General features: G+C 37.7%; 1 protein-coding gene across 1 annotated transcript in view; it reads right to left on the bottom strand.

Moving 5' to 3' along the window:
• Nucleotides 1–2,277: 2,277 nt before the first annotated feature.
• EIF3H (eukaryotic translation initiation factor 3 subunit H) overlaps nucleotides 2,278–15,882 on the bottom strand; it is an 85,537-nt gene continuing 71,932 nt past the window's right edge. The window contains exons 6-8 of the mRNA XM_063451125.1: nucleotides 7,359–7,479; nucleotides 4,903–5,035; nucleotides 2,278–2,474 (exon numbers count right to left, since the gene is read on the bottom strand). Of these exons, the coding sequence (XP_063307195.1) occupies nucleotides 2,377–2,474; nucleotides 4,903–5,035; nucleotides 7,359–7,479 (352 nt within the window). The 3' untranslated portion in view covers nucleotides 2,278–2,376. The remainder of the gene's footprint in view (nucleotides 2,475–4,902; nucleotides 5,036–7,358; nucleotides 7,480–15,882) is intronic.

The raw sequence follows: 15,882 nt of genomic DNA, 5'->3' as shown, positions 1-15,882 counted from the left end.
GTTCAATATGTAAATGTAATGTCAACTTAGCGTTTTATAAGAAGAAAAAAAAATAGCAACCTTTGCAGCTGCTGGCCGCACAGGTGCGGACACTAATGCAGTCTATGGTATGTTAGAAAATTAAGAGTGCACCCATGAACTGAATTAATACTCACATGTATGTATACGGAGCAATATATGTATCAACTTAATCTTATTTAGGGATGTACACCAGACAGATGTAACTACTTAAAATGGAAAAACCATCCCCCCTAGGTGAGATTTATTGAAAAGCAAGACATCCATCTAAAATGGAAGCTACTTAAAACATTACTATGTCTGTACTTAGGAATACATGTCAGATAAGATAATTAATGTGGTGTTATTTAAGAGATAGCAAAAAGGTCACTTTGACATGATCTATGATGAAAATGTTGACTAAGGGATTGTGGTATGTGTAATAGATTCAGATATGATCCATTGTGACATGATTTTGCTGCACAAGTTAATTTGAAATGTGTACCTAGAAAAATGGTATGTGGAAAACTTGTTTCCTATGAAATCCAAGCTTCAAAATACATTTGCTTCCACGTTGGCAGTCGCATTAGTTCATCTTATTTTCGTTTTATTCATGATTAATAGTATTGCATATATACTTGCTTTTCTGTTAACTGAGAATGAGAATTTCAAATTCAACTTGGAACTAGTTGATACAAAAATTAAGATCTATATTTGGTATATTGGAGTGTCACACATACCCAAGGTCCACTTATTATAGGTGGACCTATCAAATAAAGTTTCTCTTTCCTTTATTCATTTATTTAATGCAAAGTCTATTTCTTGTACTCTCAATGCAATGCTATTTGTTTACTAAAAATTGTAATGTAGCTACACCAATACAATGATTTTGAGTTTGACCTATATAATCAGAAGTCACTCTTACTGGGCATCTCCCTGCCTCTGGATTATTATTTAAAACCCATTTCATCTGTTTGTTCGTATGTTTCCTGTTTGCATTTGTCAAAAGACAAATGAACTACCGAATAGCAGGCCACCTAGCAGGGAAGTGTGCTGCTCGTTAACCTTTCTGTCCTTATTAACATTCTGGTTAACCCCAGACACCTTCCGAACGGTCGGCTGGGTGGTCGTCGTTCGTATGAACGAACACGTGGGGGCGGCGGCCATCTTGGACAGTCAAACGCCCAGCGGTGTTCATCGACAAACACACAGAACTAATTTCGGACACCGTTTCCCTCGAACACCGCTGAGATTACCAACCATCCATCGCTTTGTTCCAATTCATACGAACGCCGTGCAACTCGGTAAATTGACAATACACAAACGGAACTATACATTATAGTAAACCCATGGAGCTCATTCGTTTCGTCGAACACAAAATGTATAAACTTTAACTCCATGGCGATTTGACTATATGCGCCGTTTTGTTATATTGAGCACTCAGAGCTAAGCTATCTGGGGATATGTTGAGTGTGGGGGTTCTGTTCGGTATATTAGGAAATGTGTTTTTACTATTATTGTAAAATGGGATATTGAGTTACTTCAAGCACTTAACCCAATTAGCTCCAGGGTAGAGAGGAGTTGTACTGTTTGTGTGGGAGTGTTTGCATTCTGTACTCGTACATGATTGGTTACTGTAAAACTGTGTCTTCCCAGGTCCCTATGGGAGTGTCCCTTGCTGGAAGACCTGCATAAAAGGCTGACATGTAGCCCCCATTAAACAGATCCTGCTTGACCCTCAACACAGCGCCTCGTCTCGTACTTGGGGGGGGGGATAATTCATATGATTCCTGTTCGGCGCTTAGGAGTGTTCGGTAGCCGACTTCGCATCCAGGAGAAAGAGCAGCTTTGGTGGCGTTAACCCCTTCACCTACACGGGGTGCCGTTACAGGCATCATACATTACGCTGTTTTACTTGTGATCAAACCGATAAAGAATCACAAACGTTACCAAAAGTCTACCACAGAGTGAAATGAGTAATGCTAGAAATAGAACTGGATAAAACAATTTAAAATTGTTTAGATGATCCTTAGATCTACAAATTCCACTTGGAATATCAAATTCTAAAGGACTTCCACATACAGCTGATAGGAATGACAGTACCGTTTAAAAAAAAAAAAAAATTGTTTTGGTTTAGATATGGTACTAGTCACTTGGTAAATCTTTATATGGCCTTCTTTGACAACTTATACATGTGAGAAAAATGTGTGTGAATCTTCACTACAAGTGAATTGTAACAATACATAAACTGCAGAAAGTAATCAAAACAAAATCTAAGAAGAGGATGTTAACATTTTATTTTCTAGAATTCGTATGATTTCTCATGACATCTCTCATAATTTATTTCTTTAATCTTAAAAAAATGCTTCTACAATGGATTCAGTTGGCTTGATTTTGCAGTGCTTCTGCCATGAATAGTTTTCCCATATTTTGAGAGGTGAATTCCTTGATGTTCTGGATATAAGTGTTAATTTGACCTGTGAGGAAAGAAAACATTTCTCAAATTAAAAGTGTTGACAAAATCTTGGTTTCAACATCCGGTTAAACATGGTGCTACGAGAAGCAGTATATGCAGTTTATTGTGTGCAGAACTGAGTGTTTCCTTCAGAAATAAACAATTAAAACACAATATTACATGAAGTTAAGACATTTTTAGGAGTGTATCATGAGGTGATTGCAGTATTTGTGGGACACTGTAGGCAGTATGACCATTTCATCTCACTGAATTGATTGCCATGAGTCCACCGGTACCGTTTCTCCATTCAGTATTAAATAGGAAATGTGTTGATTCATTTGAGTAGCTTAGAACCTCTTTCTATTTGATGTATTTTTTTACTTTTTTATTTTTAAAAACAAAGGGACAGTGGTTCTATGCAGGACGAATCTACAAATGCTCATGCGTATTGTTACTACTGGAGGTATGGCAAAGGAGATTACACACAGTCTTCTAGCCATACCACTTTATACCAGCAATAGGTACTCTAATAGGCTCAAATAGACCAGCTGGCATACTCTGCCAAGGCTTCCTCCTTGGCCCAAGAAGCACAGAGGGCATGTGCTGCTGGGGCCTCTGTCAGCATTAGTTTAAACATCAAAAAGGGTATAACACTAAGTGAAAGAATGGCACCAGGGGACTCCAGCCATTATGTCCACTTTGAGTTCAGATCCTCAAGTGTCCCTTCATGGGTTCTACATAAAGAGCAAACGTTGGAATAGTAATTTATTATAATAGTTTCCTAGTAATAATTCTATGTAAAGTCTTTATATGCATAGACTACGCAAACCTTCTAGCAAATGGTACATTACAGAGTACAGGACAAATAAAAGGATAATGAGAGAGCCAAGAAATTAAAAAAAAGGTTTGAAAACAAAAAGTAAATTAAAAAAGTCAATTAATTAGAATTAATCTTCTCCTGTAGTTTTAATATTTAAAAAAAAAAAAAAGATCATGTACTTATCTACACCCAGTGTTAGATTACAGCACACCACTTAGGAATCAAGGTGTTAGTTTTTATTTTTAAAAACAAAAACAAGAAATCTATATACAAAGCCTGAGCATTTAGCAATGAGAGATCAGAATAATACCATCTGTACTAACAGTGTCAAAAAGGTCACGGCTGTGCTGTACGTTCCATTATGGAGCCCGGGATGTAAATGCAAAATGTAATTACAGGAAAGTAATTGTTTTTATTTCCCTCCCAGTGCATTGCTGGGTCTCTCAGGTACATGAAATGTGTGGTATATAATTGTGCTTTTTGTTATACCTTGTAAATGTCTGGGTAAGAAAGTCTCTGCAGTTGAAATCTGTTTTATATTTATTGTCGCTGAATATAAATTGTCAAAAAAATTAAAAAAAATAAGAAATCCTCCCTGAACAATTCGAATCATAGCACAGCAGCTATCCAAGTAGAAAATGAATCGCGGACCTTACAGAGGATCATGTGTAAGCAATTTCATTTGCGTACCTAAATGCTCTTCTTATTTAGCCATAATAACTGAAGCTTGAGGGAGGATATGGGCCTAATAAATAGCATATTTTCACCCTGGATTCCTTCCATGAAGGAAGAGTAAATAATAGAGCAATAATCAGTATTCACCATTGTCTGTCTGGCGAACTGAAAGAGCATTAGCTGAATGAATTAGTGTATTGAAAAATATTATGCTCTGTCTATTGCAGAAGCCTGCCTTACATATGATTCTGCATACCTTCCCTAACCATTATATACAATTAAGTTGCAATTAGGACAAAAAATGTAATCAAGATTTGGTACAGGGTCTCAGGAGTCTGATAATCATTCTCACTGTATACCAAAGGAAAATATTAAATATTGCAGTAGAGAAAAATGGGGAAGCACTGCCTCCTTGTGCAAATTAATAGTGCACAGCTCTTATTTGAATGCATTATAATATATGTATTATAATGTATGCATACATCACAACCCTGAATACATTACATTAACATTATAGCGTTAAGAACACAAAGCTGTATTACTCACACTGTAGGGCCCCTCTAACCCTGCGGCTTTCAAAGGGTTACTATAAATAAACCCAATGAATCTCATACGAGCAGACATTAGGTTTTTAGAGGACACGGCACAAATGGGGTACATTGACATTGTGGCAGGCCATATACTGTAACTAAACTTCCATTGGTTTTGCCAAGATTAGGTGCCTTAAAAAATTAAAATCTGTGAGCTTTGAAGTTGCTGTTTAGTGTATGAGTGAGTGCGCTGGATCTCATCTACTATGTGGCGTAGACACTGAACTGTAAGTATATCAGCTTCTTCACAAGATCTCCATTGTTTAAATAATTTGTGCTCATGGCACTTTGTGTATGGGTGAAAGTGAAAAGAACACATACTGCTGATTGATAAGGAACTGGTATTAGTCTGCTGGTAATCCTACCTGCAATCAGAAGTGAATCCATTCTTGGCGGTTGTGAAGGAGGCTTAAACATTTTGCTAACATCTTCTTCAGGTAGCGGTGGCTCTCCACGACTTTGACGCTGAATGTTTTCTTGTTGTCGCCTTTGCTGGTACTAGAAACCATTAATAATCAGATTAAATTACAATTCTATACTGAAGACTTAATATTTAAAGAATAAAGCATAAAAAAGTGTTATTACGATGTTTCCTTTATTTCACCTGTATGACAGAAACATAAGTGTTTTACACAGAAGGAGGGGAGATCTTAAACATGCTTATAGGCAAATGGTTGCACAAGCATAAGCAGCACAGGGTAATCAGTGCGGATCACATCTTCCAGCTGAGAACAGCAAAATGTTCTTTCACCTTTTACAAAATTAAGTTTGATCTTTTAATTACCTTCAACAAGGATTTAAATATACTCTTCTGCTCCTGGAGCGATTTTAACATTACTATGTTTTGCAGGCTGCCATAAAAAAGGTTTTAGCATTTTTTTTTTTTTTTTAAAGATAAATGATTATTGCATGCTCAATTAAATCTATCTTATTGGAGGAGCCAATAAAATATACGTGCTTATGACAGGAATTAGCAGGAAGAAATTACTAGTGTGAGGACCTATGGGACCTTTATCAACACCTGGTCAATGAAGCGAAGTATTAATGTTGATTTTCACTCTTCTATGTATCATATGCAGAGGTTTTTCACAGATGGTAGCCTATTACTTGAAGTCTCGTGCATTGCAATATTTTATCCTTCCAAACCACAAAACATAGGTTATGGAATTATTTTCTGGTAAGACACGCTAAGTTTTGCTGTACACAAAACTAATTTTAACTTTCTGGTTTGTGCCTCTGGTGATTAGAGCGCTTTTCAGTGGTATCCATTACTGAAAGTAAAAGCCCTCAAATGTGGGAGCAGACATGGGTACCTTCTAAGGTCATATTTGCACAAAAATTAGCATTTGGTGGGAGTAAAATCATAGCAATCTAATTTGAACCAATAGCATAAGGAGAGCTTTAAAAAGAACATAGCCAGCACCATAACCACTGTAGTGTGCTGTATTGGTTATACCAGAAAGCCATGGTCCCACTCTTCCTCGCCAATGCTAGTAGTCAAACAACTTGGCAATGGTTTGACTTCTTACCTTTGGTCTGCCTGGTGCCTCTTCTGCCTCCTCGAAGGAGGAAGTGAGAGCCTCCTGCAGTAGAGGGCCAGCTAATTGGTTGTGTGTGTCCGCTGGTCACTCTCAGCCATAGTGCTAAACCCTGCATCACCATGCTTAGTTAAGAGCTGAGAGAGCTTCCGTCAGAAGGCACAGAACAGTGCCCAACCACAAGTAATAGGTCAAACCGTTTGGCAACATTGGTCTTCATTACTAAAGCACACAGTAGTAAGAACTTTCAGTTTTCGCCCATTTAACATTCGACTAATAATAATCCCAGCTAGAAAGACTTGGGTGGTCTACAGCACCAACAATGATCAAATTGCTCTGTGATTAAAAAAAAAATATACAAACTGTATCAAGTACCTAGCCTAAAGGGAAAGTGACTTGATCATTGCCATTGAGGACTTGGATAAAATCTAATTATTTAGCTGGACACCGAAAGGTAATTCAAGTATAAACGTCTGACAAGTTCCTTTGATCTGTTGGATATGTTACATATGTAGATTCCTTTAAAAACTCTTGTAAAAGAAATAAATAAATGCAAATATGTTTCAAGTTGAAATGAATTGCTCTTGAGCACAAATACGGATATATTTAATTGACGCTGGGGACATTAACTATGTTGTAATGAAGCAAAGCCAAAGCAATTAGAAGTAAATGAAGCCTGCAACGCTGAACTTTTTTCCTCTGGTTTCATACGATAAAATTATGTTCTTGTGAGCGATATTCTGCAGTAGATAACATGGAGAACACACTTAATTCTGCTTTTCAGCTTGCCTCCGAAGCAATGTCACAATGTTTTCTGGGATGGATTTGTTTTAATTAACCATATTTAGGTGAATTCTCCTTCAGCAAGACAAATAGTCTATTATGTATAAAATTAGGAACCTCTTACTTCGGGAACAGCGAGTAACATTTCTATCCCTGAATACCACATAGTATGCAAAAATAAATAAATATATTATTACTAATATGAGGCATTCTGGCATATACAGTCCGTCACCGATAAACTATGATATAACATGCTCTATTTATTTATAGATGAAAAGGTTATTTTCCAAGTGTTGCTAAAATTGTGAAATCTGTTTTCTCTAATAAAATAGGAAACATTTCAGACTTTAGTGGCTCCATAATAGTTCAGTCAACCTCTTGAAGAAGATGTGCTTTGACATTCTCACACAACTATGAGTTACGGTCTCCCTCACGATATGAATAACAGCACCTGACTCCCATCTCCTGCTATGTGCACTTTACCAGATGGTAAAACCTACCTGATTTTTCTGTTGTGTTTGCTTGCTTGCGTTCCTCAGGTATGTATTGAATTTTACAATGTCCTGGCTCATTTCATCCACCCTGTCCATGAGGAGTTGAAGGCTCTTCTCCAGATGATTGCTAGGTAATAAGAGAGAATGTAAGTATGCCTGAAAGTTATCTGATGGGTGATCACAGAAGAGGAGGCAAGTAAATTACAGTCAGCCACTTGAGTAATGAATGCCATTCAGATGAACGGTACACTATACGGTACCAACGCGCAAATAGAGTTACAGTGAACAGCACTTCACAATGAAAATGACCACTAAAAAATAGATTAGATTCTTTAGATACTATATGGAGTGAAACAAGCATATCTGAGAGGCTACTGTTTAGCACCCAGCTGAACATCAAATCAATGAAGAAATACTTCAAAAAAATTGTCAACCAAACCGCTGGTTGTCTTTCAGTGGTTCTCAAGTAACAGCAAACTGTAAATAAAATCCGATAAGGAACATAAATTGTATCTGAAAAGCTTTCAGTTGGCTTTACCTGTGGATGAATGGAACACTGTATTTTCCTTTTTTACCATTCACATACCATAACGAATACCCAGTGTGTCACTTTAATGTTGCTACGGGTTCACAGAAACATTCTCAAAACCCTTATTGGTCTTACTGGAACAAACTCTGTACAGTTGGTACCATGCTGGCAAAGGGCATCACAGTACCTTTTGGAATCATTGTCAACACAGAACGTTTGCTACAATTATGCATTTATCATCTGTTTTACTGGAAAGGAAAAATTGGTATTTGTAATGGATAACGGGGTTGATGTGTACTATAGTCACTGCTGCCGCCCAGGAGTAGTGGGAGTTTGAGCGCAGGACTTATTTTTATTTGCTTTTGTATTATACAGCCATTTTACAATGCTGCCACTCAACCCATATGTGTTCTCTATTAAGGTTTTTTTTTGTTTTTGTATTTAGTGTCAGACGTTTTTACCTGAAGCTGAAACATGCAAGGTGAATTGTTCGAGTACGAGAGGTTTGCCTTGACGTGGCAGGTGAACTTACACTTTAATGGCCATTAGAGTGATACTGAAAACCTCCAATTATTTAAATGTGCATAGGGATTTAGGATAGTACGCAAGTAACTTTTCTTTGGTTTGTATTCTATTTATTGGGGCTGATGTGTACTATAGTTATTGCTGCCTCCCAGGAAGTAGGAGTTTGAGCGCAGGACTTTTTGCATATTTGTATTTATTGAAATATGAATAGCTACCCAACTACAATCCCTGCGACTGTCAGCCATCCATAATATGCCTTTAGAGACATGAATATCCATGCCGTGTACAGACTATGCAGAGAATCATGGGAACTGTAGTATATCGAGAATAGGAGAAATTCTCTGTTCACAGAACAATACATCTGGCATTCCCATTGCTACTTGAATTTTGCTTTAGGGCTGCTGCTTTTGCCATTTTCACTCGTTTTCTAACGTGCTTAATCTAACATTGACTTCAGTACAGTGTGTCAAGATAAAGTGACATGGTACAAGCCAAGAGGACCAGAACGGGGACTTCAAATTCCCCATGTGTACTGAAGTCTTGGATCACTTTTCTCCTCTTTTTACGACACCAAACACTGAAACAAAATGAGTTGCTTGAGCGGACTTTATGTGAATCTCTGGGAATTCTGCACAGAAACGCTGAAACAGGGACTTATTGTTCAGCACTGCAGTAATGTAGTGTTTGCTTGGGTCGCCGGGGAAACGGGGAACTAGAAACAGATAACTTAAACAGATGTGCTCCGAGACATGAAGTAACTGATAAGTATGATCCAAGTGCGCAGGCAGTTTTTCCACAGATTTTCAATGGTGTGACACGCCCCCTGTTTCTTCAATGAAAAGGAACAGGCTGCGCCAATCATTGTGTTTACTTTGCAAAAAAAAAAAAAAAAAAACTATCCATATTAAGAAAAAAAAATTATATATATATAAATATTCCCCTGTTTCTTTGGAAGAATAATTAACCAATGCCAGATCATTTGTTTAGAATGCTTGTTGAACATTTAACTTGGAAGCTCACCGCAAATAAATTCTACACCAGTAAATGCTATGAAGATGCCTGCTTGCAATAAAACATTACGCTGCACCTTCTCACAATATATATTATTTTAACCCTTTCAAGCATTAAATGCTTCTGCTTTTATAAACGTGGTTTTTAGAACTTGTTGGCAAGTAGCATGTGAAAGGAACTATAGAACCTCACGGGAAAGCCAATCATGGCTGCATGTAGCAAAGAAGTTACAGTGGCAATAGTATACAAAATCACAGTGGCAATAGTACTGAAAATTGAATGGGGCAGTAAAAAAACAAAACAAAAAACCCCTTTGGCAGACAGTTCATTTGGACCCCCCCTTCCTCCTCGAGACAACTGATTAGCTGCTTACTCCCACAGATCTGGCGTCTTTATGGTTTACCAACTGTTAGCTGTGGCAAGTAAAAATCAGAGATGTAAACAAAAGAAAAAATTTCCAAAATTAGATTTTTTTCACCCTTCCACTGTGGCCTAAATTTTCTCAGCTCATCGTTTAGTGCAGGGCTGCCCAATAGGTAGATCCCCAGTTGTTGTAGAACTACAAATCCCATAAGTTGTAGTTCTACAACATCTGGGGACCTATTGGGCAGCCCAGGTTTAGAGAAAGAGACCATAAAGGCATATTGTTAGCACTGTCTGACCAAGATTATGTTTCTTAGGGCAGAGCACGAGGAGCTGCAAATAAATTGAAAGGAAGAAAATTAAATGTAGACTTTGCCTGTAGAGGGATGGGAGAGTAGTTACACTACCTAATGGCTAACCGGCAACCTAGATTATTATGAACTAAATTTCCCATGATTCTCAGCCTTCCTTAAGTTGTGGTTAGTCCTCCTAACACTAGTGTCATGCTTATAAAAAAAAAAAAAAATCCACTTAAAGGAAAACCATTTTTCTGCAAACATGTCCATATGGTTTCAATAAAAATGGATTTGATTGCCATACGAATCTTGTGCAATAATGAATTTCCTTTGCTCAATTCAATTACTCCGTAGACAACGTAATAGTGTGTCCAAACACTTTTTTCCTCTAAAGTAATATACGTCAGAAAATAAAGAAACAAAATCATGAAACGTTTGTTAATAAATCAGAGGATGATAAACAACAAATGTGTTTCATGAGAGCGAGTTACACATACACGAATATGTAATCAGATCAGTTTTGTCATTCTTTCTTGTATTTTAAGAGCATTTGTTCATGAAAGTATATTGTGTTCAATTCAGAACAAAACATGTTTTTAATACAATAAAAAAAGAAACTGCACATGTAGTATGGAGTTTTAGTTAACTGGACTTCGAATTCTCTATTAGAATGTCTGTTCTCATTTTAAATTTCCTCAACCATAATGAGTTTCCATTTTACACAGTCTGCTAAATAAACCTCACAATACATACCTGAAGTGCATAAAACAAAAAACAGCGCTAGACATGATAATGAGGTCCTGGGGTCACTGTTTATATATGTGACTCTGCAGAGATTTAACAGCTATGTTCTCATCAAGCTCAGCCAGCCCATAGGGCTAACCTTAATACCGGGGACATTTGGGAAGGGATAAGGAAGCCACAGTGAAGTTTTAAGCTGAATAAAATAAAAATCAGTTTTAACATTTGCAGAATATTATGTGATCCTGATTCTTCTTGCTGCAAAGTGTGTAATATGTGGGTTCATTGATGTACATTGGGCAACCATTAAAGAGAAATAGCGCTCAAATAAAAGCAGCATGCGATAGTAATACCATAAATGCTTAACCTGCAACCGCACAATTACCTGAAATAAATAACTATATATATATATATATATATATAACAGAATGTAGATCTATTTAAAAGTGCTAATTACGTTTACCAATAGTAAAAATTACTTATTTTTCTTCAAAGCAAATAAAGTCCTATACACAATGAGCCATACATGTCCATAGCAGTCTGAAATTGAAGAGATTATCAGACAGAATTTGTATGTTGCAATTGTTGCCTGGGAGGGTAACTCCCATCAATCTCAAGCAGCATGGAGTATATATGTCCCTTTATGTCTGGAGAGAAAATCAATTGGATTAGGTGTGTTGCATTCCACAACTGCCGCATAAGCACAGAACAGTCACTGGCATTACAGCTGTTGTGGAACAAACTCAATATTAGAACAAACATAACGTGTGTGTTATATGCCATTTTTGCTATACATTAGTTTATGTGGTTTGCAATACTTCCAGATGCCCGCCATTGTAATTTCCCATAATACATGGATTCACTGTTGGGTCTAAAATACCAACTTCACTCTAAATTTCTAGTAACAATTGTTTTAAGAAAAAAAAAAAAAAACATCTAAACGTCATTTTTGTCTCTTTCGGCATTTCCTGGGCATTGTGTGTTATTTGGATATTTCTTTGTGCGTGGAATTTTGATTTAGGAAATGTCTTTATCTCATGCATTCTCCGCTGGAGATACATTGTACTTTATGGAAGATCAAATACCTCTTAATTGCCCCTCGAGTACATGCACACGCGGAAAGGAAACCGTGCAGAAAGAGAACATATGCCTGCGTGTTTGTTTATAAGATCTATAATGCAGGTAGTGTCTTGCATTGTCATTTCCAAGTCAGCTCTGATAGTCATGACAAACAGAGTATGTACAAACAAAATGCAGACACAGATAGCAAATTATGCATTTATGCATGAACACATCTCACAGAGGACGTCATGAAGATGCAATACAAATAGTACATAATGCATTTATTTGGGAACTTTATAGAAAGGTGATGCCTAACTGGCATCCAAGATGTTTCCATGATGCCCAACCAGCATTCAGGGTTTTCACTCAAGTGAGAGCTGCTAGAATTCAAAGTGAATTTCACATTTAAGGCCAGAATAGTCAAACTGGAAGCATAGTTGACTGGGTGTTTTATCAGTTCAGTTATTTTGGCCTTAGATGTTAAATTCATTTTGAACTCGTGAAAATTCTCACAATGGTGAATAACCCTGATATAGCCGGGGGACAACGTGGTAGCCCCTCATATACCATTCAGTACTGTTACTGTAATAAAATGTGTTTAAATCATTGTAACTGCAGCCACTTGTTTAGAATTAAAATGGTCCGGAACAGGATTACAAGCTGGACATCCGTTCTACCTATAGTGCATATGTAAATTTTTACATTTGCGCGCGCACGCACGCACGCACGCACACACACACGCACACACACACGCACACGCAATATTTTAACTAAATAAAAATAAGCAGGGTCAGTTAATTAATGCTCTAAAACTTCAGTCCCATAGTTCTTTGTGCGGGGTCATTACATTTTGTTAGATTCCAAATATAATTTTGGAGGCCAGAACAGGTCAAGGGCAGAAGCGGGCTGCTCTACTCCAGTGCAGATTCCGTTATAAAGTGCTGGAGGAAGTGATCCGAGATCACTATCTGAGATCACTTCCTCCAAGTGCTGCAATATATAAATTGAACACTGTCTCTCACCACCTGCAATCACTGCTCGGTTTGCACTAGCAGATATCTGAAATCCCACTGGGTCTCCCTATGGGCCAGAGTCTGCATTTCTGGCAGCCTTGAGTGTAATGCAAAAGCGGCACATTTTCCATAGGTTGCTGACCCCTGCGCTAGGCGATACATACATAAGTAAACTATATGCTGTATATGCTAGTACATGAATATGTATACCACAGTATGAAGGTACCTTTATATTCTGAAACTCATGGCTACATGTATTTATATAAATGAATATGTTTATAAATAGTGTAGCTAGGACTGGTTTTGCTTTAGATATGAATAAAAGTACATACTAAATGTTAGACTCCAAAGAAAAAGAAAAAAACATTTACTCTAGCAAACATTCTGCGCACTGTCAATACGATACAAATGTGAACGCTACCCAGTTTGTACACAGCAGTCGGATCTGTGAGTGTTTTACAAATAATAAAATATATATGAATTCTACATAGCAGATGAGAATGTTAATTTAACTGCCTCGGCTCAGTGCACATAAAACACAAGTGATTTGGTTATTAGCCCAGAGAAGCATGTTACAGCTCAAGGCAGTGCAAGTTTAAAATACGACATGAAGCCTAGAATTTTTCTAAACGTCTGGAAGTTGACTTAAAGAAACAAGGAGCACCATACCCACAACAGCTCATTGTGGTCCAATAAGCCCTTGGCTAGCTAAAAACTGGGAACATTGCAGCAATCGTTGACATCATGCAGAAGTTTGTGAAAGGCAATAAGTTGTGAGGCAGCTTAGCTCAGAACTAATAACTTATCACATGGAAAGACTTGTATATGCAGTGCAGAAGTGAACCGTTGTGGCTAGATGGTGGTATGAGAAAAGCCAAGGGACCAAACCACTCAAAAAAGTGAAATAGGAAAATGGAGGAACCGCATTTAAAGACTCCTTGCATTATTACCACTACAATAAATTGTACAATTGCTTAGAGGGTATTTTAAAATCTTTAAAGCTACAGTTAGTGTATAAGCAGGGGGGGGAGAGGGGGGTGGTGTAGTAGCAGCCGGGAACAAACATACAATAAAAGAATCTAATATGTATTCTGTCCTGTGGGTTAACCTTTTAAAGTACTAGGGCTGCAAATGAATGGATAACAGCAAACAAAAGATGCATACGGTCAGAAAAAGCTTTTTCAAAGCCTCCCCCAGAAATACTGTATGGGAAGCAAGCATACGTTCTCGATTAACTATAATGCACAGATCCAGACATTAAGAGTTTATAGCGTGTAGCATGACATTATATTAGCTCTGTTTTATATCGTTACTGGATCAGCTCAACTGTAACACCTTCGTTCTGAATATCCCTTCGCTCTGCCGTACATTTCATTCCTGGGCTCCACAGGAAATGAGAACAATCTAAAGTTTTCAGAGCCAATAAGAAGATATATAATGTGCTTCTTGAATGGCTGCATAACAACTATTTAATACAATATATACATTGAACTAAGTGGAAGAAATTAGATTTCTTTTTCTTGTGACTTTGTCTTCAAGCGAATGGCAGAATTATATTTTTTTTCCCCTATAACCACAAAGCAATAAATGGTAGCAGCCTGCCCTAGGCTGAACTACAGCCATCGGTTTATACCAGTGTTGAGTTAGTGTATAAAAGCTTCATGAATCAAGAAACACATTTGTAGCTGTCAGCAGAGCTGGCTGTACTTCTGAGGTAGATCACTGTAATTTTGCCAAGGATTGGGGGGAAAATAAATTAATAAGGTGAAGTCTAGAAGGCCTTTGTGATAAGATATCATGCTCAGGAAATGGCGACATGAGAAATTAATTTTTACTTCTACACAGAAGGATTTTTGTAATATAGATGGGACGATCTATTAACAGAGGGAAAAAAAGAACAGAAAGGTAAAACTATGCAGCCTTGTTGCAGCTGGAGACAGTGCTGGACATCAACTCAAAATATTTAGTTAGTCCAAAGCAGAAAATTCTAAGTAGTGAAAAAAACAAAGTCAACAAGGACCAAGCCACAACCCGTGTCATAATTCCAAGAACAAAATTTACTCCATTCACTATCACAAATGTCTTTTTATGGAAGGCATGACCAGGGATGTCTCACAACAAAGGTGTTAATCGACTCTGTAATAGTATAACTGGTGGAGTATTAAACAAGCTTACACACACTAGGCATGAGATAAGGTGGCCGATTGTTCCCTCCCAGACCGGCCTGCAGTAGTAACGGGAATGGTCTGTGCTTTTCCTGTTGCTTTCACCTTTTTGTTGTCTCACAGTTTGGTACAAACAGTATGACACAGAGAAGGAGTATGTGGTATTTTTATTTATTGTAATATACTACCCAAAATGAGCTGTGTTGGAAAAGGGAGCCTGGTACATGACATGAAGCAGGAAATGCACTGGGCTTAAAGGATTTCTCCAACCAACAAAACCACTTCAGCTTTTTAAGTGGTCATGGTGGTAGAAGCCTGGAACACATCCAGATATTGGCAGTTCTGAGCCAGGGGCTATTCGCACCACCAGCACACATTACTTACGCAGCCCGGAACCACTAATGTCAATTATGTGCATATTTTACATGTCTCCCTTGTCTGCTTTCCCTCCCACACAGAATTTAGCCCACAGCGTCCACTTTTCTATCCTCTCTGCTGTTCTGACCCCACTTGTGGGCTCAGAGCATTTGCATGCCCACTGAGCCCATTAATTTCCCCAATCAAAGGGTCCTCTGAGAATCTGATTGAACCTCAGCGCGGCTCCTGTGACTTCAGATGGGGGCATGCCGTGCATCGCCAGGTAAAGATAAGCAAAAGTTATTATCAAACTCTCTTCCTTTTCTGGGGGGACGGAAAGAATAATATTAATAGGGAATTATTCTAATTAAATCAAAAAAGTGTTGAAGAAGCCCTTTAAGGAAAGATTGAAAAACTGACAATTGAACTGTAGGTTCATATATTTTACTACAATCTTTATTTTTAAAT

Source organism: Pelobates fuscus, chromosome 4 (assembly GCF_036172605.1).
Source record: "Pelobates fuscus isolate aPelFus1 chromosome 4, aPelFus1.pri, whole genome shotgun sequence".
NCBI classification, from domain to species: Eukaryota; Metazoa; Chordata; class Amphibia; order Anura; family Pelobatidae; genus Pelobates; species Pelobates fuscus.
The sequence above is the reverse complement of the archived record's forward strand: the minus strand, read 5'-3'. Positions and strand labels throughout refer to the sequence as shown.